Raw genomic sequence first — 27,859 nt, forward strand, 5'->3', positions numbered from 1 at the left:
ATTGAATTTTTTAGAAAGTATATATCAAGTGTATGTATATAATTACATTTTTAAATTTATGGGGAAATAAAAACTAATTGACTAAAATATTCTACTTCTAGGAATTAATCCCCAGAAAAATATCTGAAATGGGCACAATTTATGTAGTCAGATGTTTACACCAGTCTTATTTATGTTAGCACAATTTATATTTTACTAATTTATTTACTTGTATTAGTAAACACAATTTATCCAACAGAAAGAAGGCTGTTTCAAGTTAAGGAGTATCTATGTAATTGAATACTATATAGCCATTAAAAATCATGCTGTAGAATAATTTTTATTAAAACTGCAACTTCTCAATACATCATTAAATGAAAAGGATGTTACAACAATTTATGTGCAATTTGATCAGTGTTAATAGTTGTCACCTTTAAATGGCAGAATTATTAGTGATTTTTCTCCTTTTGTTATTTCTTCTTTACTAATTTTTTTGTTATTCAAGTTCTTCTAATTTCTTACACTGATTATGTAATTAGGAAAAAGTTCTAATAAAATAGATGCTTATAGCTAACTCTAAGCTTACTTTACAACTTGGACATTAATGTAATTATGATGCTACTTGGGTGCAAATCCAGGAAGTACATCAACAAATGTTTGGAAAGAATTATAATGAGGAAGGAGTTATAATGAGGTAAAAGTCCATTTCACAGGAATCTTAATAAAATGTTAGACACTACTTTGTTTATCAAAAGAATTTATTAGAAAATATTACATACTACATATCTGTTTAAGAGCATTGTTTCAGTAGATAGCACTCCATCCTCAAACAATGTCTCATGGACCATGGGCAAGCCCTGTGCTTCTGAAGCTACACCTTTTGGATGGAACATTCAAGCAGTACACACTGTGACCATTTAAAGAAAGATGAAAAAGAAAGTGTGGTAATTACCAGGAAAAAAAAAATGCACAAAACTTTTGGAATGTTCAAATAATAAGTAACTACTTTCAGTCTCAAAATTCTAGGCATCACTACAGCCTAAAATATTGGTCAATGTGACTAGTAAGTTAAAGGGACCAAGTTTTCAAAGGTCAAGTTAATACTGAATCTTCATAAATACTGTAACCCCACAAAATGTTTTTGATTAAATTTACGTACATGCAAAATTAATATAAGTCTCTGAAAAAAGCAAGAATGGGGAATGTTAAAGCAATGTGTTTTTTAACATAAAGCATGCACTTTCTAATACATTCTTAAGTATTTCAAAGTTTTAAAAGTTTGGATTCTAATTCAGTAACATTCATTAGCTATTTTATAAATGTGGCCTAACCAGTACCCCAACCAGATATGGAATACACATTTGTTACTTTCAAGAAATATGAAAATATTTCATGGCAGTGCTACCAAAGATGTGAGGCTTGACCACACCACACCACCTAGTTTTTCTTCAAAACTTATTTTAAATGTTTGCAAAAAAGATAAATGGTTCAAAGCAAATTTTAAGACATCACCCAAATGCCAAAACGTCACTGAAAGAAAATGAAACAAAAAGTAGGCATTCTGTGATTAATCAGCTTAGGCAATTTGCTACAAAATTTTCAAAATGTGAATCAGCTTTAACTCAAAATAGATTTAAAGTTCACACAACTGTTTCTAGAACTCGAAACTAAAATAAATGAGGATGTGTGCATTGATATTTAAAAGTCTTAATATTTTATTGGAAGAAATATACTTCTAAACTTCTCTCCCCATAGTAATCTAAACACAAACTTTAATTAAAAATATATACAAATCAGTAGAATACCAGTATTACTAATGCCCAGGAAATGCAGAATAAAGATCAAAACTCCTTGGAAATATTTCTAACACTTTTGGGGATTACACTCATAATCTAATAAAGATTATGAACTAGCACAATCATTATTGGGACCATCACTTCAAAATATTTTGCCTATCAAAGCTAGCACCAGGAAAGTATTGTGCACATAAAATTGAGAAACACATAATCTTTACTTCAGAAAAGCACAGTCCTACGGAGTATTGCTCTTGCTAGTTTAGCTAGTAAAAGGGTCAGTCTGTCTCACTGAGGCATATACCTATCTGTGAGCCATTAACATCTTATCTAAATAGCTTTCCAGTTATTTGGTATCTATTGAAAATGGTTACTAGAATAAAAGATTATCATGGAGACACCCATTTTTTTCTTCTAAAATGCCAATTAAAATAATGGCACTGTAACACTTTTAACTTACCTTTTATAAAAATTAACATATTCTAGTATTTTTAAAAACCAACCAAATCCCTAGTCCCCACTGGCCTAACCAAAACTTGATTACTTAATTCCTCTCCCTTTCCAAGATACAGATTTTAATGTGTCTAGATTTTTGCAACATGCTCAATGGCCTTCATATGGGCACCAAACGAACACTTTCTTCATTGTAACGCATTTGGAGATTTCGCAAATGTGAAAAGAATTTCATTAGTGATTAGGCAGATGAATAACCACCCAAAAGCCACTGCAGTGGGTCATAATTCTTAGTCCCAAGGGAGGGTCCCCACCACTTAACAGCAATTCTCCAGTTGGCACAGATAACTCATTCTCTCCGACAGGTAGGAAATATGAAAGAACATAATTTTTACAAAGGCAACACTTTTCCCAAACTGGTCTTCTAAATTCAACAAAGAATTTAGACTGCCAAAGCTGTAAATGTAGCAAATCAAACTGCTTCATCTCAATAGGGGGGGGAAAAAAGGCACAAAGAAAACAAGCAGCATACCCTTTATTTGGTGATACAACGGGTCGACAGTGTTCCAAAGTTTTGGACACTGGATTTTACTCACGTGGTAATTTTTTATCTAAGCAATTTATTCTGATGTGTGCTTTAAAAATACAGATTAGGAACCCTGCAATTGATATGTTCTGTTATTAGAAATATTTTTCATGGTAATACATTACTTAACTTTCTACAATTAGAGGGAAAAATCATATAGATCATACTTTATTTTTAGCCTAACAGAATAAATGTATTATATATACATCTCTTCCAAAACCAGTGCACTGAGAAATTTCTAGTTTATGCACTCCACTGTTCAAATAAAAAAGCTGTCCATCATCCAGTATCCGCACTGTGACTCAGTTCTAGTAAAAATGCACATTCCTTTAACCCCATTACTTTCCCTTGAAATTGCTTTTATTGGGAGGGGGGAGGAAAGGATATAGAAGTTGCAGTGCAGAACTAGTATTTACTTTGAACAAAACATTATATCCTATGTTAAAAAATAATAATTATATCAAAACCAAATTTCAATCACAGTTACGCATGATTTCAGTTAAAGGTCCTAGTTGAAATTGCACTTTGCAGGTAACTTGATAGTGTCCCTATAGTGCTCTCCACTTCAGCCTATGTGTTTTTCAGTAGACACAGGTTCTTCCAGGGTTTTCTTTTGGCTTCCTTTCCGTGAATATTTGTATTTGTCTACATAGGCTTTAACCAGATTTGCCACTTTAGTAGAGTTGACTTCTCCACTCTTACTATGACAAACCTATGAAAAGATGAAGGGAATTTTTTTCATAGTTAAAGGGAGCAAAATGGGAACCTCTGTGAAAAACAACTAACCCCAAACCAGACATTTTTCCATGTTTCATGTCTCATATAAACTTATTCAAAAGGTCAAAAACAGCAAGAATTAGAAGAAGCTAGCCCTTATTATTTTAATGAGACTTAACCATTCCCTTATTAAATTAGAGATGGGTCAAACAACATATACAGAACTCCACTAAAGCTGTAACTTACTTTATCTACTGCTTTTCGGACAATCTCTTTATATTCTTCCTTGGTGATATCTTTATTTTGGTAAAATGGCTTAATGGCCAGTTTTACCTCCTGTGCTGCTTTCTCTTGAATTTGCAATTTCTGATGAGAGGAAAATGGATAATTATTATTTGTCCAATCACATACTTCCAAAATTTTTTTTAAAGATTTAAAATTAAAAACACTGTGCATCTGCATTATTAGAAGCTTGTCAAATATTAGTGTTGTGAACACAAAATGTATTTACTAACATACATATCAAACATTTCTAAAAATAATTATGTAATATTACTAGTAATTCATTGGGCATCAACAAATCTAAATAGACCCCTTCAAATAATATTAGAATTTAAGACTATCAATAAATTCTTTACCACTTAAACAATAGAAAGCTGTTATTTTTTTCAACTTTATCAGATACAAAATTATGTAGGTTGCTCTCAACCTTGAACTTGCCTTGTCTGTCTTCGAGCTATCTGCGCTGGCTTCCACTGTAACACTTACTTTGCTTTCTGCCAATTTTACAGCAGCATCAGAGGCTTTGCTGTGACTTGATGACGAAGTATTACCAGAACTTGGTCCCTGAACTGTTTCCGTATTTCCTGGGGCTGCTGTTGGAGCAGGCAAGACTGGTGTACTCATGTTATTACTTACATGAGAAGTACCAGGAATACCCTGTTTTCAAGAGTTATAATCAGTTAATGAATTACTTATACTCAATAGAAATCTTTTAGTCAAGTATTAGAAATAATATTTTTAAAAAACTCAAAAACAATTCAACCTTAGTATTTAAGAGAAATGGGTATTTCAGGTCATTTATATCTCAAGGACTCTGAAGAAAAATGGATAACATTCTTAAACAGAGCCTCATTTAAATATATCAACATAAATTATTTGTTATGTATGTGTATTGTAATGTCCTGACACCAACACTAAAAACAGGAACAGCATTTAAAGAATAGTATCTTTCTTGAAAGGCTCTTTATGAAAATTAACTACAGCAAGTGCCCCCCTTTAAAGATGGGAGAAAATGAGGCAAGGAAGTCAAACAGCTTGCAGTGAGTTGACAGCAGAAAAAGATTTAAGATCCCATATTCTGGAATCCCATTCCCCTGTTCTTCCAACTATATCTTGCTGTCAGGATTCTAGAATTTCTGAAATGTAGACATAAAACTGTAAGCAACACAATGTTTATAAATTATTATTCAAATTATCTATATGCCTCAGAGGCACTTCTTTCTTCTTAGCACAGTAAATTCATGAAAACAAAATACAGGTAGTAATTGATAATGTACAGCTTTAACTGGCGTCTGTCCAAACAAGACAATGCAAGCCCCATCACAGTACTTCATCACGGGTTCCCACCCCCTAAAGAGTCCAATAAACTAGGTAAGAATTTTAAAACACCCACGACTTGATTCTAGTTTGGCTCATGATCTGGTCTTCTTAATCTAAAAAAAATAATGTTTGGATATCAATGACAGCACAATGTAGCCTAGACTAGATAATATGCGTTCAATTCATTTTCTTACTTGGGGGTAGGGAGGTTTGGGGAAGAACAGTGAAAGAGGAGTTATGAAGATTTACCACAAACCTAATCAAATAATTGTATTGAATATCTGACCCTAACAGCTAAATGTTTACAACAGCTATGCTGATTAAACTTGAGTTGCTAAAAACATACCTGCAATTGCTTTCCATCTGGCTGTGAAGCAATGTAGTTGACTTGCTGAGATGGTGGGGGAGGGGGTGGTGGTGGTGGTAGTCCCTGAGATACACTGGTAGGAGCAGCTACCTGCATGAGAGGTACTCCTGTGTGCAGATGCAAGGGTAGCTGAGGATGAATATTAAATGGACCACGTTGGATGTTCATCAAAGGAGTATGAACACCCACTGGGTATGGGAAGATATTCATAGGCTGGTGTTGTGCATTCATTTGTTGCTGCATTACATTCATTTGTGGTTGCATCATATTTATAGGTAGTTGAGAACCATCACCTTGTTGGTTTGTTTGGTCTTTTAGGTTAGAATCTATCAAAAGAAAAAAGGCTTGTGAAAAAAAAATCAGGTTACATATTTCTTTAGACAGAGAAGCAAATAACCACTGGTAATAGTAAAGTTAAATAGCAATTAACAGACTCAGAACACCTAAACCAATCTCCAATTATTTGACTTAATCCTGTCATTTTAAAATAATGTGGGCTGATTTTCCAAATGAAAACATTCAACTAAAATAATTTTTAGTAAGGTTAGACGATAACATCCATCAATATTAGCAAAGAATCAGTAGCTCAAGAAACTTACTGACTAGTTAAATATAAAATTTATTTAGACTACTAAATTAGAAGTAAAGTTAATCAATTTTTAATCCTCAACAGCTTTTTTCTTATAATGTTAACAAAAAAAAGCCAAGACAAATCTTTATTAGAAGAGACTTATTTACATAAGAACAATTATCAAAATAATTCAAGTGCACACATCTACAATAAAAGAAATAGAAGTTAAATCCTGCATAGAAATGTCCCAAATCCTTCTACTGTAGCAAATTGTACTTAAAATATTAAAGTTTTTGGCAAAGTTTGGAGTACGAGTGGGATGAAGGAAGAAAATAAATATGAATGTGTATATCAATTTATATAATGTAAAGTGACTTTTAAACAACAGGAATCCCATTTAACATTATAAAATTATAAAGAGGGATCGTTTCAATTCATACAAATAAGGCATTAACTTATAATCTCTTTTCTCAAATAAAAGTGTTAGTAAACAGAACATGTTACCCTGTTCGACTGTTTCCTCTTCTTGTCTCATCCATCCAGACTGTGAACCTGAGGAATTCCTCCCTCGTCGTGAATAATAGTTTTGTACATCTGCTGGTAAAGTCTTTCTCACAGCCCAACTAGATGCAGATGTCCACCCTGATCTATCTGCTGGTGTATCAAAGGAGAACTCTTGCTCATTTTTCCGTTTATAGGGTTGCTGTTCCACAAACTTGAAAGACTCATTCCCTGAACCATTTGAATTCCCTGAGAGTGGTTTTCGGTTTTGCCACCGATTTTCATTTTGATCTGTATAGGCAAAACTACCTCTGTAAGTGCCTCTGCCACGGTTACCTCTACCACGGTTAGACATCCAACCTGAACCAAAGTTTTTATTCCAAGAATTCCCTGAATTTTCATTTCTATTTTCTTCCCAATGGGAATTTTTTAACTTTTCTGGATTCCTGGTCCTTGGATCAGGCCCAGAATTTATTTTTTCTGTTACCCAACTGGGACAGTCATTTCTATGTTTATCAGCAGAATTTGAATAGTCAGCATCTGGACTGAGGTCATTTTTTTCTTTTCTTGTATTTTCATTCTGTTTCTCAGAGTCATTTTTTCTGTACCGATCATTTCCTCGTGGACATCTCCAACCATCATTTGTCCATCTTTCCTTCCACCGAGGAGAGTAACTGTCTCTGTCATTTCTACCAAATGATGAACTCTTACTTTTTGTTCTAGATCTTGATGGTGACCTAGAACGAGATCTGGACCTAGACCACCTTCTAGCTCTCTTTTCTCTCTCTCTTTCTCTCCTCAGCCCATCTCTATCACTTTCTCTTTCTCTGCTCCGGGACCTGGATTTTTCTCTTGGGGAGGAATCTTTCACTCTTGACTGAGACCTCCTGTTCTCTCTAGAAATGTCTCTTTTGGGGGAGAGTGATTCTGATCTTTTGCCTTCTCTACTGCTCTCTCTCTTTGGAGATCGAGACTGTGATCGCCTTTTTTCTCTTGCAATCTCCTTTTTGGGAGACTGAGAACGAGATTTTCTCCGTCCCCTTGTAGATTCTTTCTTGGGAGATGGTGATCGAGACTTCCTGCTTTCTTTTCCAGTTTCCCTTTTGGGAGATGGAGATTGAGACCGCTTCCTTTCCCGTGCAGTGTCTTTGTTAGGAGACCACGTTGTAGATGGGGAATGAAATCTAGATCTTCGAGTACGAGGTTTTTTGGCTTTATCTATCGTATCTGTTGGGCTTTCAGAGGGTTGAGATACAGTTTCAACCTTTCCACTTACAGGATCAGAAGATGGCATATTATTTTGAGAACAGCCCTCTGCCAAATTTTTATTCAGTTGCTTAGCATCAGCATTTACAGACAGTTCAGTTCCAGATTCATTTTGATCACCACCAAATGAATCATATTCCATAGGTGTCATCTCATTATTGTCTTCACTAAAATGCTTCTGAATCTGTTCAATGTGTGTGTTAGGCAATTCTGTAGATCTGGGATGTTCAACCAGAGACTCAGTCTTTTCTTCTAAAGATCTGTCTAAATTGGTGTTATTTTTTAATAAAGTATTTTCAGAGTCTTGACTACTACTGAAATTTTCATTCCCTGAAGTATCACACATTGCAATTATTTCTGCATCTTCAATTTCAACATGCCCAGGCACATGAATCTCTGAGCTCTCAATAGACGTTTTTTCTACTGTTTGTGTAATTCCACCCTCAGAAGATTCTAATTTTGGGCTGTCTACAAGCTGTTCTGCTGTTACTGTAGAATCTTTATGATCAATAATTTCCACTACAGGACTCTCTATAACCTTTTCATCACTAACATCTATTATTTTTTCTTCATTAACCTCTACAACATCTTCTTTATTAACCACTAGCTCTGCACTCTCAGATAACTCACCCGGCTTTGGTATAGGTTGGTATACTTCAATTTCAGATGCTGAACGTGTAAGAAAATCATTTGGAGGATGATCTGTACATATTTCTGCTTCTACCTCTGATTCTGAAGGTCCAGATATTTTGTCTTGATTTTCTAATGGATCACCCTCTTTTTCAGAAATCTCACTTTCTAAACACAAAACATTAGCCTTGATACCTGTATTCTCAACTTTTTGAACTTCCTCCTCCTCTACAACTAGCACAGGAGAAGCTTGAATACAAGACTCAGAATATGAAGACTCTACTATTTTCTCTGTATCATGGTTCTCAGTATGTTCCTCACTTTCTTCTGTTTGCTCACTGCAACTTTTCAAGCCATTAGCAGACTTATTTTCTACATCTGTCTGAACAGTACAAGTGTTACTATTTTCTTCATCTGATTGGTGCTCTTTCTCCAACACAGGTGGTGTATCAGATTCTGCTGTTTCTTCATCTACTGAATCACTGGAAGATGATTTTTCGGGGGGAGGTACAGAGCTCCGAAGTTTCTTTTTCAGTAAAGGTGGTTTTCTTCCTCTTCGTACAGACTTCCGTTTTGGAGCCTGTCTTGTTTGCCTTTCGGACTCAGCTGAAGGAGAAACACTTACAGATGGATTATTGTTATCTGGGGCATCACACCCAGAATTATTTGATACTGGGGATGTCTGAGACTGAGTGACTGTTTCAGCTCTCGTGTTACGTGTAGATCTCCTTGTAGGAGTTGTTGCTGCAGGTTTTCGCCTTGAACCTCTGGTGTTTGATGTACCGGAAGTTTGCTTCTTCTCTTCTCCTTCTTGAGTATGTGCTACTGCATATTCTTTGCAAGAAGTACCTAATAATATATATAGTTTTAAATAAGTAAAAGTATGTTTCAATAAATGATAACAGCTTGGCTTTAGCTTATTTTACATAAAAATAGACATCTGTAACAAACTATATACCTATGAATAAAATTATGAATAAATGTATAGCTACTAATATCTTAGTAATATCAGGCATTTATCAGCTTCCTTTAATGCTACTGAAATAAGTTACCACAAGATTTGAATCCACGTGGGCAATTTTATAGGAAAAAAACAAAATAAAATATGTTTTGTCTAATAACTGCCATTTGCTTTATGAATTGGTATTATCTAGGCAAAATACTAGAGAAAACAAGTTAGTCACGAATAAGACTCAAATTATTTGTTAATAATTAACAGGAAATAGGATATGTTACTTCTAAAGATCTATGATTTGGATACTGAAGCCCTAAACAGAAGGGAGACTTCTAATCAGTCCTCGAAAATATAAACTTGTAATTTCTTAAGAGGGATTTTCTAATTTGAACAATTTAAAAGTCAAGTCACGATCCATATATTTTGGACTTACTATATTAAGCCTTATTTAATAGTTTTTCTAAGATATCAACATTCACTTTTATGACACTGAAAAGCAGTTATTTTTTAAAAAGTAGAAAAAAACTTCACAAACTTTACCAAAGTTCTCTAACAATATGGTACTTGTTGGAAATATAGTTCTTGGCATCACAGAAGAGATGAGAGGAATAGCTTCTGTTTCAATATTCCACGGTATAAAATCAATTCTAAAAATTCAAAACAAAATAAAGACATTTTTGTTTAAATGGTTTAAAAAATCAAACAATCGGTTTTCAAAATTAGGTTAGCAATATTAAAATACAATGTGCCTAAATTATTTTTGGCCCAAATAATTAAAAGTAAATTCAAGGTTACTCATTGTTTAATGATGGATACCAACTCGCTGTAAAGAAAAAAAAAACAAACAAAAAACCTTTCAATGCATGTTCTTCGGATAAATTAATGGAAAACAGAGACAAAGGTCAACAAATATGTAATAGTGGTTTCTATTTTTAAATAACTTGATATTGTCAAGATTTTTTAGTTGTTAATTTTTCTTTGCTATTCTAAGTCACTTGAATACTAAAATGCACAGATTTTAAGAGTACAGTTGATGACTTTCGACTATTGTATATATCCGCGTAACCACCAATCCAATACAAAAATAGATCATTTCTACCACTCCAGAAAGCGCCATCATGCTCCTTGCATCCCACTCCTTTTCCAGACAACCAAAGATATAATTTAGTCAAATTAATCAAATCAAGGTATTAAAGAAATTAGCAAGGTCAAAGGGAAACCATTCCATAAATAAATAAAACTTAAAATAGTTGAAACAGGGGGGGCAGGAGCTGGGCAGGGGAGAGCAACAGGGAAAGATGGGACAACTGCAATAGAACAACAATAAAAAACTGGAAAAAAAAAGTTTGAATAGAACTATATTACTTGAATTTTGAAGCACTTCATAGATAACATCAGCTTTTGTTACATGTCTTTGTTTTACAACGTATATCAAGGCCCCAAACATCAAAATATGTATAAATTTTTTAAAGACCTGATTTCTATTGCTATATTATATTATCAAATTCCTCCATTTAACAATGATGGGTCTTCAAAGTTCCTTGTGTCCCTAAGGGCCTGCTAAGACCTCAAAGTTTCTGCATCCAAACTCAATCTACTCTCAGCTTCTTTTCTGATTCATATTAGTTCATCAGTTCAGGTCTCCTAATACAACTATCTTATTCAATGTAAACTGAGATTCTAGAGTAGGGGCAGAGAAGGTTTAAAAAATGTGTAGCATAGTAGGATGGAATGGAGTAGACAGGAAGATGTTGTGAAGAACTATATGCACAACGAATGGACATGGACTAAAAGGGGGTGACAACTGAAGGGAGGGGGGCCACAGGGTGGAGGGGAGCAGAGGGAAGGGAAATTGGGACAACTGTAACAGTATAATCAATAAAACATATTTAAGAAAAAAATATGTAGCGTGTACATGTAAAAGAAATATAACTCCAAGAAAAGGTTTCATATTATACATATCTGTACTTCCTAATTTTACTTCTATTTGTTCCACTGTCACTCCAAGTGTATAGGGCCCTATGCAGAACTACATTACAGTGACAAAGTTACAAGTTATAGGCAACGACCTTGATCTTTATGTACAAGCTTGATTTAAGTATATATCATGTACCTAGCAATGTGCTTGTAGCCTCAGGACTTAAATTAAGAAAAGGCTATCTTATAGAAAGTCATTAATGCCAAGGCACAGTAGGGGTTTGATCAAATAGTTACTTAAAAGAACACTGTGGAAGGGAAATTCCACAATGAAAGCAGCGATTCAGCTAATGGCATGGAGGTAAAATTGGAATGGGGAAAAAGTGGAGGGAGGACAGATCTGAACACTATACTATAATGAATCTTATCATTTAGGTACTCTCCCCTTTAAATGAATATCTACATTTATTAAACAGGTAAAAAAAATCTTTAAGGGGCCCTTTAAATAGCAACCTTTGTTAGACATTTGGAACACCAAAGTATGATTTGCACAAAACTTTCTTAGTAACATAATCACTAAATAAGACACATTTGTACTTAAGAATTAATGATATCTTTTGCTCATGTTAGCATTTAAACACTTCAGTAAACAATTTATTTTTTACCTTCCAATTCCAGGTAATGTATCAGGAAACCATGACAATTCCAGTTCCTGTCTCTTCTGCCTAATTAATGTACTGATTTCATTGACGTCTATAAATTCTGTACTAAAAGATAAATTTTACACCTTCATCAGAATTCCAAAAATTTAAGTTTGGAGTAACAACTGGGTTCATGATATATGCAGTTATTTTCATACCTAGCATTATAAATAATTTAAAAGAATTAGAACCTTTTTCTATTTAAACACTTTAAAAATGAACTCATTCCTAAAGTTAATAAAAATAATGCTTGAATTTCTATTTAAGTGATAGAATTTTTTAAAAGTCAGTTCAGACTAATATGCTTATTATTGAGAGAAAGAAACCAACACTGTTTCTAGCCCGTGAACCAAAGCTACATACAGCAAGCAGTTCCAGCAGAAACTGTAGGTGCAATAGTTTCCAGATGAAACTAAGCAAAGGACAAAAGAAAATCAAAGAAGGTATAGTACTGTAACAAAAAAAATGGGTATAGTTCAGCTTCACAAAGTCCACTCAGATGTAATTGCTTTCTTTGGTGCCTTGCCAAGCTCATATAGATTAAATCACAATCTGTCTTGTTAGTTCAACCAACTCTATGTGATTTTCAAATTTGAATTTAGTTATCAAATTCCACATATATCTACTTAGTACTTACTTGCCAGCCACTAAGGATTCAAGATGAATGGACCTACTCTGAAAGGGCTCTCCTTTTTAGGTACTACTACCGTAATTTACCAAGTAGCCTACTTTTCTATCATCACATAAAAAGCCTGTGTAGAACAACTTAATTTATTATTAATGAAAACAAAGCCCCACTAGCAGAGGCAGTCAGCAGTCAGTGTATAGTAGAGAACATCACAAAATGATAGGTGTTTTCTTTGTTAAAATGAGTTTATTTTCCAAAAGAAATAAAAACAGAAAAAACAAGGTGGGCTTTCATAATGTTTGCTGAACCTGAGTTTCAATTTCTACCAGAGTTAATTAGAACTGAAACATCAAGTACAAAAAGCATAAATTAATAGTAGAAAATACTAACCAGTAAGCTCTACAGGTAAAAGAAGATTCTCCAGTGTGACTACTAGGAGAAAATGTATTGGAGAGAGAATTTCTGAAGTACTGACTTGTACATTGATTTGATCTTCGAGGCTAGAAAAGTAAAAATAGGTTACTGAAACAGTAAACAAGAACCTCCATAATAGTAGATAATAGTATTTATATATCTTGATATACCTGAGGCACTAATGTTATGTACTAAATAACCATAAAGTGTTACCTAAGAAAAAGATTTTTCAACAAACCTTTATCTTTATTGTTGCATTTTCCTTTCCTCCCATTTCATTGTATTTAGTTTTTCCTGTACAAAAACACAAAGACTTGGTTACCTTGTCTTAATTTTTATTTTAAAAAGCTGTAAAATCAGTATTGATACCTTCATATTGACAAAATAGTTAAAACATGTAGAAAAGTTGCACTAAAAATAACAGTACTTATATTTACATAATTTTTCCAAATGTTAATTTTATCTTATCTTGTTAAGCCACAGAACAATAAACACATAGGAGAGCACAGCACACAGAACTGGTAAAGCACGTGATACCGCTATGCTTAGAGCAGGAGTATTAACATTCTAGTCAACATTTCCTGGCACCCTATGGAAATGTAAACCACTACCTTGTTACAAAAAGTATATAGAAGAAGTCAAATTAGTTCACATCAATAATGCACTTCATATGTCCTTTCCCAGCTGTGACCTAAGAAACAAGCCAGTTAACTCACCTCAAGAGCGAGCTGACCAGGGGAACTGGGGCCATTTAACCACTGGCACCATCTTCAGATAAGTCCCTCTTTCCTTCCCAAACTTTATAATTAGAATTAGGAAAAGCAGAAGTGTTGCTCAAAACAGCTTTCTATTACAGAAATGTTTCTGGCTGCCCTGCTTATGACTTATTTTTTGGTGTTACCTCTCCCATCTGGGAATTTATTTCTGAGGATACGTACTTCCAGATTAATAAAGAACAGTTTCTGCTAACCACAAAAATTGTGTTAGCATTTTTATAGATTACTGCTCTTAGTTTTTCTTTATTTATCTATCAATATACTTGCTGTCTGTAATAAACTGCAGCTGGTACTGTCTTTGCTTTCTCCTCAGAACTCCAGAAAAAGCCTACAATGTAAATGACAACTGGTCTTTCACTCTTCTGCCTTGCCAGGGGGGCTTACTATTTAAAACACATCACCCTAACTGGGCAGCCTGTTTCCTGCTCTCAGAAGACCGTATGTATTTGGGGTTTCTTCTGTCAGTCCAGTTGGTTATGGCCTACTTTCTACTAAATAGCATACTAATTTCCTTTTAAGTTACTAAATAACAGCTGTTTGGTTTCATGCTATTATCCATCAGTGGATTGAGCGTCGGCCTGCGAGCTAAGTGTCGCTGGTTCGATCTTCCAGTCAGGGCACATCAGAGAAGGAAAACTCTGACTCCAAAAAACCTCCGCTGCCTTGCGGCATACCTCTTCAGGGGAAAGGCTAAGGGAGTAAACCCCGACAGAAAATCCGGAGCCGGAGTCCCTAAGGCGGTTTGACGTTGTAGTCAACACCGGCAACTCCTGCGGCGCACCTGAAGCCAAGCTGTATTGACTCCGTCTTTCCCTTGGACCCTTCAGCTGCGAAGAGAGGGGGGGTCTGCTGCATGGGCAACAGCAGACCCTCCATATCACCCTGCCCAGGCTCTGTAGCTTCAGCTTCACTGGAGAGGACACTCCAGCGTCATCGCAAGATGTCGATTCAACACAGGAGGAGACAGATACCGTGTCACTCCCGAGTCGGACTGCACAACCATTCTCGGCGTTGCAGATAGACTCTTAAGAAGCTACACCATCGTCTCTCGAGACGGACGGCTGCCGACACATATCCCACCCAGAAATGTTGTAACAAATATAATTTCAACACTGGGGAAAGGGGTACTGGCTGAGTTCCAGGAAGTTGTTTTCTTACCCTTTGATGTGTATTTAAAAGATACAGGTTTTAAAAATTGCTTGAAGAAGCCAGAAATAAAAATGTTTGATAGGTACCCAGCCACTTTCTTAGAAATAGTTATTTCCTTAGCTAGACAGAGAATTGCTGTGTTGTAGTTACACAGTGTCTTTTATGCCCTAAGGGTACTGAATTGTTTTCATTCACTCAAGACTTAGTAAGTATGTGCGTTTACACAGCATTCCGTCACTTGGAAGTCTATCTTGGGAAGCCATCAGTAGACAAAATGTTCTCTATGGGAAGAACTGTCAGTTTTCTGACCAATGATACCAAGTGTGAAAATCTAGTCCAAAAGCTATTTCACAAATTTCTGTATAATTCTGTGGTAATAACTGAGCAGCTCTGAGAGCAATCTCAAAAGTGTTCAATACTGGTGGATTTGTCTAAATTGTGGTTTCCTGGAGACCATTTCACAAATCTACCCTACTAATCTATCTGCCTTTGGACAGCAGTGATGTATATTTTCATTTAATATTTATTAAATAATGCAAGTACATAATTTAAATTAGTCAAACAGCACTTCTAGGCTTATAGAGAAAAAATACAGAAATCCCACTCCTGATTTTGTTCCCAAAGCACTCATCAAATCCTTTAGCTGTTTCTTCTAATATTTGCTTTTTAGTCCTAAATAACATGCTTATACTACTCTACCTTGATTTTTTTTGGAGGTTCAAATATTCTCTAATTTTCTTTTTTTACTATAGAACAGATTTTCAACCTTTTTCATCTAATTGGTACACATAAACTACTAAAATTTTGTGGCACACCAATAAATTGTTTTTGCCGATCCAACAAAAAATGGGTATAATTTTGAATCATTCACACTGGACAGCTATGCTGTGTTGACCATTGCTTTTTTTTTTTTTTTTTTTTGACAATCTAAAGGGAAAAGGTCAGTTCCCTGACTAAACAGTCTGGTATTACATGTCTTAAAAATTCTTGTGGCACGACAGATAAAAATCACAGCTATAGAAGATAGACTTTTCTCTTATACCACTGATCTACCTATCTCCTTTTCTGCCTCCATCCTAACGATTTTTTATATTAACATTTGATACAAGCAATATTACATTATAATTATATAAACATTATTCAGTTGAACCATGTACTGAATTATGATTATTGTTCTTGTACAACTTGTTGCTTTTCCTAAAGCTAACAACTGCTGTGTTTTTATGTTCCTTGTTTTCTTATATTATCTATCATTAATTTAGCTAACTCTGCAATAAGAAGTATAAACCTCTTAATACACTCAAACACATAAACTCACCCATCAAGTCTGTTCCCCACTCTTAGAAATACTCCTCCCTTTTCTTGCTCTAATCTGAACAGGTAACTCTCTAACCTCTGTCATTATCTTGATAATCCCCATTATCTTTTTCCTGCGTTACACTGTTCCTTCATTACTTTCTCATTTAGTGAAGCATACACAACTTTTGGTAGAATTCTGAGAAAAGGTGTGTAGGAATGAATCGTTGAGCTCTTAGGTGTTTGAGAATGTCTTTAGTCTGCCCTAACACTTGGTTGATAGTTTGGCAGGTTATATAACTATCTAGGTCAGTAATTCTTTCCCCCAGAATTTTCAAGGCACTGCTCCACTGCTCCATCTGTTGCTGATAAAATTCTTTTATATGTGGTCTGTTTTTCTTTCTAAGTTCTTAGAGTATTATGATCTGCAGGGTTCTAGAATTTTATGAAGCACTTAGTGTAGTTCTTTCCTCATTTACTAGGTGTTATTTCCTTGTATTTTAATATAAAATTTTTAAGTATTTTATTTATTTACTTTCAGAAAGAGGGGAAGGAAGGGGAAAAGAGAGGCAGTGAAACATTGATGTGTGAGAGAAACATCAGTTGCCTTTTGCAAGCCCCAACTGGGGACCAGGCAAGTGCCCTGATGGGAAATTGAACAGGCAACCTTTTGGTTTGCAAGCCGGCGCTTAATCCACTGAGCCACACCGACCAGGGCTATTTCTTTATCTGAATACTCATACCCCACTATTCTGAGAAATTATCCTTTGTAGTACTTTTCTTGGTAACTTTCTGCATTTTGTTTTATTTTTCCTTACTAAAATTGTATTATTCAGTACTGAATCTCACGAACTACTACCCTACTGTCTCTGACTTTTCATCCAGTTGAATTTTTTAATTTCTGCTATATTTTAATTATTTAAATATTTTTTATCTTTTGTTGTTTCATTGATGAAATATCTTTTCTTTCTGAAGATATTTACTTTTAAGTTCTTTCCTGTTTCTTAGCACTGGTTGTTCTATAAGGTTCCTTTTGTTTCTGTTTTGATGTCTGTTAAACTGAAAAAAGATTTCCCTCAAATATTTGGTGATCCTTGATTGTTTATGGGACACGAAAATACTGATTGATAATGGTGTGGATGGGTGGTCATGGCCTTCCATCTAATGGGTCTCACTGTACAGTAATCAAGCAGAGATCTGACTGTTTCATTCAGACTCCAACTGTGACTACAACCAAGTCTTTTCTCTCAGGCAACACAATATCCCAGAGGATGCCTTCTATCTACCACACGGGGAACAAGCAAGACTGCCAGTGCTTTGAAAAATGACCAAGGTATAGAATTAGAGGCCTCAACATTTGACTTAATTTCCCTCTCTTTATTCTGTTGTCTCCTCTATTCTCATTTGTGCTAGTTTTATCTGGCACAACCACTCATTCTAGAGATAAGCCTCCAGTCTCTGCCTGGGTTGTCTCCTTCTTCTACCCTGTTTGTTCAGGAATCTGCAGGATAAACTGCTTTAAAATTTTTAAATCAATTCTGCTTTTTGACACGACCCCAAATCCTTGCCTTCAGAGATAATGGAGGCCTCCAGATCCAAGACAGTCTAAGGTTCTATTGTATGTGAAATCATTTAACCCTTAACTCCATTTTCCCCATGAAAGGTTTAGGTTTTAGCTTTCTGCTAAGACTTTACCATTCACCTTATACAGTCGCTTTCAAGCTTCTATATTGTGGATTCTCTTATCTACTGTCTCTTCTCTCTAGTTCCCTTAAAATTTTTCTTTTCACTTCTTTGTCATTTTAGTAGGGTTCTGGGAGGGATCAGAGAAGTCAACAGATGTTCAATTTGCTATGCTTAACTTAAAGCCTGTCTTATTTGTTTGAATTCAGCATATCTCAGGCCCTGTTTCATGAACCACTAATCCCAAAAGATATTTCATGAAAACATCTCTTTCTATATAATATACTCCATATAGTAAAGGCTCTGAGCCCAGAATGCTTAGCAGGCATCTAACTGAATTTTAATTAATTTATTCCAAAATTAATAAAGCTATAATTAAATGGATATAGCATATACTTAAAGAAGTACTCCATTAAGAAATTCATGAAAAGGGGATACTTTTACATACAACACCATTATAAACTCTTATCCCAAAGAGCAAAGTACATAAAGTTAAAAATCTTAAAAAGTAACATTATAATTCAGTTATCTAGTTTAACTGAAGAATGAAAGTGACATTTCCTTAACAAATTTGCCAAAAAGTATGCTAACTTTTTACAATACTACTAGTTAGGCAATACTATCTTCATTAAATGAAAAAACTAAGTTAAAGAGTTTATATAGTTTTCCTAGAGTCATAAATGATTTAGTGAAAAAACCAGTACAAAACCCAAGGGTCGGCTTCCAATAAGATTGTCTAGTGGGCCTGCTAAATATTAATGTCATATGCTCTTTTCATCAGTTTGTACATAACATAAATAATTTCAGGTAGGAAGTCACACATAAATGTTCAAAGAATAGCCCCTTTCTGCTTCATAAAAACTTGAAGAAATTCAAGAAGCTAAAACTGAGCTCTTCTAAAATCTAGCCAAGCAACCCTAAATAAAGAGACAGATATTTTCTCAAGATGTTCTTTTATAAAAAGAAACTTAAATTACCCTTAGGACACCATGATTCTTGTTTAGTGTAACTGAGTAAATAAAGATGCACTTAATATGCACAACTTCCCACTAACTCTAGCTTCACCTTAACTTTGTCTCTTACTTCTTGCTCAGTCATGGTAGGCTCATTACTGCCCCTAAACTTTGAGATAATTTACAGGTTCTCTTAGTCTTCAAATAAGGCCAGTTGTTAATATGTCAGAAATCTCATAAGAAATGTGAAAATTAAAGGTTAAGATTCTTAAAGATTCTAATAGTTTATGAACTTTAGCTTGAAAAAAAAAAAAGACTAGTATCTGTCACATTTCTGAAAGGCAAGGCAAAATAAGCAAGGTTAGTTTGTCTGCTAAGTAGGGAGTAGATGCTATACTATCAAAATGATAATTTTATATTAAGAATTTTTTATCTCAAAAGTGCATCCTAACAATGCCACCACAATAAGGCAATAATCTGAGTTATAAAGGTTGCAGAGAAGGAAAACTCTGACTCCAAAGAAAAAAAAACCTCCGCTGCCTTGCGGCATACCTCTTCAGGGGAAAGGCTAAGGGAGTAAACCCCGACAGAAAATCCGGAGCCGGAGTCCCTAAGGCGGTTTGACGTTGTAGTCAACACCGGCAACTCCTGCGGCGCACCTGAAGCCAAGCTGTATTGACTCAGTCTTTCCCTTGGACCCTTCAGCTGCGAAGAGAGGGGGGGTCTGCTGCATGGGCAACAGCAGACCCTCCATATCACCCTGCCCAGGCTCTGTAACTTCAGCTTCACTGGAGAGGACACTCCAGCGTCATCGCAAGATGTCGATTCAACACGGGAGGAGACAGATACCGTGTCACTGCCGAGTTGGACTGCACAGCCATTCTCGGCGGTGCAGATAGACTCTTAAGAAGCTACACCATCGTCTCTCGAGACGGACGGCTGCCGACGACGAAAGGTTGCAGAAAACCATAAAGTGAGAGGCTTTAAGGTGGGTAACATTATAACTCTACCAGACTTTAGTATTCTCTATAGTGAGAAGAGACACTGGATATGTTAGCTATTTGGTCTTGGCCAAAGTATTTAATCTTTTAAAATTGTTTTAAAGTTTATAATTATGAACCATTTTGAACATTCCATAAAGTACATAAAATGACAACTACAGAGTAGGTTTAATGTTACTATTTAACCATTTTTACATTAATCTATTTGTCTCCTTCCTTCACTAGAGGAAGTTACTTTCCTGAAATTATTGGTTTCGTTTTCGCAGATATTTTTATTACTTCAGCTTTCCAAGTTTCAGTTTCCTGTTTTGATACTACTTCCATTGATCAGTTACCTTTCACTATCAGAGTTGTAGCCAAGGGCAATCAATTAAGTACTTAATAACATTACCACTGGAAAATGCTACATAGAAAACACAATTGCTACCCACAAGAAACTTAAAACCTTACTAGGAGAAAAACAAACAAGCACAAAACAACATACTGTATTTCACAGAAGTTAACTGTAAGACCTTGAATTATGTTATATGCCACTATGAAGGGAAAATGGTCAACTAAATTCTTACAGTAATTTTTTTATATTATAGAAAATTTAAAATATAAAAGAGAGAATAACATAAAACCCCGTATACCCATACCCCAACCTTCACATTTATTAATTCATGGCCAATGTTAATTTATTACCTGCTTGAGATCATTTTGAAACAAATTTTTGACATCAGATAATTTACTGTATAAATATTTCAGTGTATAACTAAGTCTAAAAGAGAAGTGCTCTTTGGGGGGGAAATCCTTAATACCATTATCACAATTTAAAAAAAAACAACGAATTAAAAAACCCCATTAAAGCCCTGACTGCATGGATCAGTTGATTGGAGTGCCACCCCATACACCAAAAGGTTGAGGGTTCAATCCTCAACCTTCCTCATGGAGCATATGGGAGGCAACCAATCGATGTGTCTGTCTCTTTCTCTCTCTCTCACCTCCTCTCTCTAAAACCAATAAACACGTCCGCAGGTGAAGATAAACAAAAAACCCTAATAATTCCTTACTATCAAATACCCAACGTTCAATTTTCTCCAACTGTCCAACAAGTTATATTATTTTACAACATGTCAGATTATGGATCCAAATAAGGCCCATACATTGTGACTCTCTCTCTCAATCCTCAACCAAGGATTTGTTGTATTAAAATTAATTTTAGAGAGAAAGGAAGGGGGCGAAAACATCGATATAAGAAACATCGTTTGGTTGCCTCCTGTATGTGCACCCCAACCTGGGATGTAACCTGCAACCTAAATATGTGCCCTGACGGAATTGAACCTGTGACCTTTTGGTGTACAGGATGATCCTCCAAACAATGAGCCACACGGCCAGAGGGCTAGAGCTCTCTGTCTCTTATCAACAGGTTATTCTCCATCCCTTTAAAACTCCTTGGTATTTTTTTGACTGAAGAAATCAGGCCATTTGTCTGTGGTCTAAATTTTGCTGACCGCATTCTCTTGTCACTTAACATGCACCTCTGTCTTGTAAATTAGTAGTTTGATTTAATAAAACGAAGGTATTTATTTATTTATTTATTTATTTATTTATTTATTTGGTCACACTACTGCATATTATTTATTTCCATGAGAGGGTATTTAATGTATGATTGTCTCTCCTTTTGTGATGCTAAGAACCATTGCTGATCACTTCCTAGAACCATTAATTCATTAGTGCACAAAATGCTAATATTCAAATTCTGTATTTTTATCTTCAATTAAACTATTTGCTGAAATACTTATAAAAATATGTAACTTTCCTTTACCACCTGTTCAATTATCCTGATGTATAGTTTACTTAGGAAAGCAAGAGAGATGTTTGGATCTTTAGTTTTATACATGTACCAGTTTTCACAATGAGTTAACTTCTTGGCATGCTCCAAAATTAACCAATTAGTTTAAAAAAATTTTTTTTTAATCCTCACCCAGGAATATATTTACTGATGTGAGACAGACAGGAGAGAGAAAGAAGAAGGGAGAGAGAAACACCAACAGTTGCTTCCTGTATGTGCTGCAACCTGCGATCAAATGCATGACCCTTTTGGTGTACATATAGGATAGGACGACACTCAGACCAACAGAGCCACTCAGCCAAGGCTGATCGATTAGTTTTTATTTATTTAAACAAGTATTTTCATTAAACATAATACCTAAATACAAGCAATTTCGTAAGGTATATAATGTATTCCTAAACAGATATTCATAAGTACCCAGTGACAGCCTCAGTTCCCAAGCCGTCCCCCTCCCCCTGCCTGCTTGCAGCTTCTTGGGAGTTTCCCATGATTGTGGGGTGCATCACTCTGAGCTCCATTTAGCCTTGATCAGCCCTCAGACTCACAGCTGTGAGATGAAATGGCTGAATTCAATAGTTTCTCTTTTCTTCCCCCTATAAAATAGCTCCTTCCCTAGCAACCCAGAGTCAGGCCATTTGCAGCACAGCTTCCTGCCCGCTTGCTAACTTCCCTCAACGAACTTCTTTTCTTCTGCTCACTGAGTCCTCATGGTTCTCTGAGCCACACTGTTCTTACACCCAGTACCCCACAAGTGAATCCAAACTCATTCAGTTAAGACATTTCCACATAATTATTACCTTGATCACCCATTCATAAAAGTAAAATGAGTATTTTACAAACGACTTCAGACATCTTCACTTCAGCAGACACAATTAGGTTACAGGCCTTGGACAATGTTAATCTTCTGGCATGAATAAATTTCTTTAAGAACTATAATTAAAAACTACCCATTCAACCCCCTGGCTACTGTGGCTCAGTGGATTGAGCGTCAGCCTGCGAACCAAGTGTCGCTGGTTCGATTCCCAGCCAGGGTACATGACAAGGTTGCACATCAGGTCCCCAGTTGGGGGCACGAGTGAGAGGCAACCACACAGTGATGTTTCTCTCCCTCTCTTTCTCCTTTCCCCTCTCCGTAAAAATAAACAAACAAACAAATAAATAAATTATAAAAAAAACCAAACTACCCAATGTCAAATTAGCCTAGGGTATCCACTAAAAACGTGTTTAGTATCTCATATTCTGAATTGTACAATAAATTCTCAAATCCAAATGAATCACAGATTCTTATGAATGGTTTTCACTACAGTGAAGTGCTTTATGTAAGATTTGCCTAAGTTTCTCTACAAAGAAGTCCAGGCAACATATATATACTTAAAGAAAATTTTAGTAGTCTTAAAACTAAGATCAACATAGTGAGAATAGGCCAAATTATCTAGAGAAAATCTAAAACATCATTTAATCTTTCTCGCAGGAAATTTTTATATCAGATCTTAGAGTTACCAAGCAAAGCCTATCCATAAAAAATGGATGGTAATCTATAGCAATGACACAGAAAAACAAAGAAATTTGATATTTAAGGTTCCTTAATAAAAGAAAAATGCTCCTCTAATCATTAAGTCCTTTTAACACAATTTCACTTTAATAGTATATTATCAAAGGCAGAACATTTATTAATCTGTAAATCTGGAATCTATAAACCTCAGATGTCTTAATTAAATTCAGAAATAATAATGTAAAAAGATGAAGTTGATTATCATTTACTTTAAAAAACAATGAATTCATTAATTCTTTATTTCTATAAAGAGAAATTCATTGTAACCTAACCTGGAAATTAAATGCTCGCCTCCTTGCTCACAAATAGTTCACAGTAAGTTGTTCTATAGAACAGAATAAACAAGGGGAGCTCCGAGGAGGAGTCATAAGATACTACAGTGCCATTTTTCTCAGGACCTGCACCAAACTATTCCTGTATTGGAGAACTATGTACTAGATAAAAACAAAACACAGTAATATTGAGTATTTAACTGCTCATGTAAATAAACATGTAAAAGGTGCTTTATTTCCAAAGTTTCAAATTAGAAATGTGGCCAGAGGCCAAACGGCCGCTTCCTCTGAGAACTATGAATTAACTTCTCACTGTCACAAAATTCCCTTGCTACTGCTTCTAGCTTCTGGTCCACAAGGTGAGTTTACCTCCATCTTCCCTAACTTCTTCCACATTTGAGTGGAGTAAGACCACAATGTAGGTTGCTAGCCACCAACTAATTGAAAAATACCCCTTTCTTCCCCCTCCCCCACAAGGTACTCACTCTCCTCTTCCCTTCCTCCAAGCTGAGCATAAATTCAAAATGGGCAGGGAAAAGCATATGATTCCATGAAAGCAGTTTACATAGGATCTAACAGAATGTACAGAGCTCAGCAGAGTTCTGTGCACGACTATATTCCAAACCAAAATGTTACTAATAAGAACTGTTACACAGCATTAAAGTAAAAAACAAAAAAAGCCACTTACTATGAATCTTCAAGTCATAAAGCTTTGCACTTAATAGATCTCCTCCTATGATTTTTTTCCTGTAAACATCAAAAAAGAGGTGAAATAATTAAGAGAAAACTGCCATTTTGCTCATTTATTTTCAATTTCCTGCCCACCAAAATGAGATTTATTAGGCACTGAGTTTTAAATTCTAGCAAAGAAAGTGTAGCTAGTTGCCCCTCCCCATTCCAGTGACTGACGATGGAGGTTTACTACCAAGAAACAAAATACCATGGCAACCCTTTTCCCTAGAACTGGCAGAAATTATCAGAAAGAAAAGGTGTCTGCAAGGGTTTTACTGTTGTAGAAGGGAGAAGCAACACTGAAAGGACACTGTTGAAGTGCTGAAGAGATTATGCATATGCAGAAAACATAAGACTGAGTAGGAGGAATGCTAAAATATTTCCAAAAGACTCTAAAAAGAATGTACTGTAAAAATCAAATTGCTGAAAGAATTGTCCACCTTGGGGAAAATCATTTAAGATTCTGACTTGATAGACAAAGCAAATTACTCTTTTGTATGTTATTTCTGTATACCACCCCCCTACCATAAATCCCTAAGAAAAAGCAGTTAAGCATGTGGACTACTTCCCCTGGCTGGTTTGGCTCAGTGGATTGAGCGTCGGCCTGCGAGCTAAGTGTCGCTGGTTCGATCTTCCAGTCAGGGCACATCAGAGAAGGAAAACTCTGACTCCAAAAAACCTCCGCTGCCTTGCGGCATACCTCTTCAGGGGAAAGGCTAAGGGAGTAAACCCCGACAGAAAATCCGGAGCCGGAGTCCCTAAGGCGGTTTGACGTTGTAGTCAACACCGGCAACTCCTGCGGCGCACCTGAAGCCAAGCTGTATTGACTCCGTCTTTCCCTTGGACCCTTCAGCTGCGAAGAGAGGGGGGGTCTGCTGCATGGGCAACAGCAGACCCTCCATATCACCCTGCCCAGGCTCTGTAGCTTCAGCTTCACTGGATAGGACACTCCAGCGTCATCACAAGATGTCGATTCAACACGGGAGGAGACAGATACCGTGTCACTCCCGAGTTGGACTGCACAGCCATTCTCGGCGGTGCAGATAGACTCTTAAGAAGCTACACCATCGTCTCTCAAGACGGACGGCTGCCAACGACGATGTGGACTACCTCAGCTGTGTTAGACCCACTGTATGACCCTATTATATAGGTCACATAGGTCACTGCACTCTCAGCAAGAGTCAAAAGAACTGGGGTAATTGTGAGAAAGTACAAAAGTACATATCCATGACATTGTCACAGCCAGTGATAGGAGCTATATTAAGAATGAAGTTTGCAAAGGTAATTTCTTAATTATGCCTGGGAACAGTGTGCTACTATTTACTATGTAAACATAGATGCCTGAATCAAAACTAAGATATAGTTAAAAGAAAATGTAAGTAAAATCTGCTCTAATGCAGTTAATGTGGGTTTATAGATGGGCTCTTATGTTGGGTATTTCATGAATCCCTTCAAATCATATACAAAGTTTTGTCTGTAAGTATGTTTTATAATATGAGTTTCTGGAAGAAAGTGTCTACAGCTTTCTTCAGATTCTCAAAGAAGTCCATAATTTCCCAAAAGTTGAGACCTAGAGAGCTATAGTGTTATAAATTAGAGACGTGATTCAATAAGTCTCAGACAACTGTCAACTATTTTGGTAACTAAATAGATTTATTCTCTTAAGAAATTAGTATTCTGATGAAATGTACTAATGAATTATAGGTTTAATTATGAATCTGACAGTATATTGACTTAATTGTACAACTTTTGGACAGCTCTAAATATATTTCAGATCAAAATGGGCTTATATTTTAAAAGTACTAGAACAAGTGTTTTTCTGTCTTAATAAAAAATTAATTTCTAGTGTATTACTAAGTCAATTTAGGTAAAAAAAGATATGTTAGATACCTATTAAACTCAAGTACCAAGCACTGTATTTCTAGGCAATCATGTTTTAATAACAGCAATTAAACAAACAAATCCAGACATGTTAAATCTTTTAAAAGCAAACATTTGTACCATATGATCTCACCTAATACAGAAACTCAATGAACAAAAATAAACAAATGAGAAAAATAGAACCAGAGGAATGGAAACAATGAACGGACTGACAGTGACCAGAGGGGCGGGGGAGGAGTGGAAGAAGGGGACAGAAGGGGAAGGGTCTAGTCAAAGAACATGTATAAATGACCCATGGACATGGACAACAGGGTAGATGGGGACTGACTGTGGGAGGGGGGATGGGCAGGGCAGGTGAGAGCAATAGAGGGAGAATAGGACAATTATAATAAAACAATAAAAATATTTTTAAAAAGAAAGAAAATTTGGGAAGATATAGAAAAATATAAATGATAAAACTGAAACCACCAAATCTCATCTCCAAAGTAGCCACTGTTACTATTTTGTTATATTGCCTTTCAATCTCAGGAATATATACCTTTTTAATACAGAACAAAAAAAGCAAACATTTGTTATAGTAGATAGCAAGTGCCTGCTACAATAAAAAGCAAAATGAGAAAGATAATAAGTGCTTTGAATTGCAACTGTCTCATAAAGAAAAGTAAATTATATTAGTTACTTTCTACTTTTTGTCCATAAAGACTAAAGCAGTGCTACTCAAAAATGTGGTCTGTACACCAATCGGTTGATATGTACAGAAATGAGTAAGCATTCATAAAATTTAACAAAAATTTTACAAAAATATCAATCTAAAACCAGATTACGATAAAAACTAAGAAAATCGATTAATCAAAGATGGAGCTCAAATTAAATTCTCAGATTTCATCTGGTCTTTCCTTAAGTTATCAAGAATATGTTTTAAAAGAAGCGACTTAATACATTTACGCCCCACATCATTTTTTTTTTAAGTGCTCCTTTTTTTTTACTAGTTACCTTTTGGTTCTATACATTTGGACTCTTACTTCTAAAGTTCATTACTAACCTCATACAGCTTTTAGAATCTTCATTACAGGAGAGCTGTGTCTTAAAAGAGTTTTCATTTGTCTTGTCTGTTTCTCTCAACTGCCTTTTTACTTGAACCTATAAGAAAAGCAAAATCACCTATTGAGAGTGATAATCCAGCAATCACAAATGATAAGCTATCAATGTTCCCTTGAAAAGATAAAAAATTAAAGAAACACAATAGTCTGAATGCAACTCTAGCCCAAGTACATATTCTTATTCATTCCAGCTCTGGGGGAAACAAAATAGTGGGAGATAGGCATGTAAACAGATTAAGTGCTTGTAATAAGAGATATAAGCACAGATCAGCATATACACTGACTGAAACTTACCTCTAGAAAAGACTTTAATGAGTAGGTAATTTATGAGTTGGTCTTAGAGAATGAGTAAAATTTGTCTAAAAAAATTACTCTGAATTAAGAACACAGAAGACAAAGCAGATGGGGAAGATTAGTAGGCTATGAAGTTGATGTAAAGTATTAGGACCAGATTATAAAGGGTTATGAATAATTAAATAACTCTACAGGATTTAGTGAAGTTTTTAAAGCAAGTGAATGAGATGATCAAATTTGTTTTTCAGGATTAGCT

At 35.4% G+C, this 27,859-nt stretch overlaps 1 protein-coding gene across 1 annotated transcript in view; it reads right to left on the reverse strand.

Moving 5' to 3' along the window:
- Positions 1-2,743: 2,743 nt before the first annotated feature.
- Positions 2,744-27,859, reverse strand: part of SCAF11 (SR-related CTD associated factor 11) — a 72,778-nt gene continuing 47,662 nt past the window's right edge. The window contains exons 5-15 of the mRNA XM_090273042.1: positions 27,252-27,349; positions 24,285-24,343; positions 13,319-13,374; positions 13,057-13,166; positions 12,003-12,104; positions 9,961-10,067; positions 6,573-9,314; positions 5,477-5,823; positions 4,249-4,467; positions 3,775-3,894; positions 2,744-3,523 (exon numbers count right to left, since the gene is read on the reverse strand). Coding sequence (XP_090129168.1) covers positions 3,377-3,523; positions 3,775-3,894; positions 4,249-4,467; positions 5,477-5,823; positions 6,573-9,314; positions 9,961-10,067; positions 12,003-12,104; positions 13,057-13,166; positions 13,319-13,374; positions 24,285-24,343; positions 27,252-27,349 — 4,107 coding nt within the window. The 3' untranslated portion in view covers positions 2,744-3,376. The remainder of the gene's footprint in view (positions 3,524-3,774; positions 3,895-4,248; positions 4,468-5,476; positions 5,824-6,572; positions 9,315-9,960; positions 10,068-12,002; positions 12,105-13,056; positions 13,167-13,318; positions 13,375-24,284; positions 24,344-27,251; positions 27,350-27,859) is intronic.

Source organism: Furipterus horrens, unplaced genomic scaffold (genome assembly GCF_987537825.1).
Source record: "Furipterus horrens unplaced genomic scaffold, mFurHor1.1.pri manual_scaffold_4, whole genome shotgun sequence".
In the NCBI taxonomy this organism is placed as follows: domain Eukaryota; kingdom Metazoa; phylum Chordata; class Mammalia; order Chiroptera; family Furipteridae; genus Furipterus; species Furipterus horrens.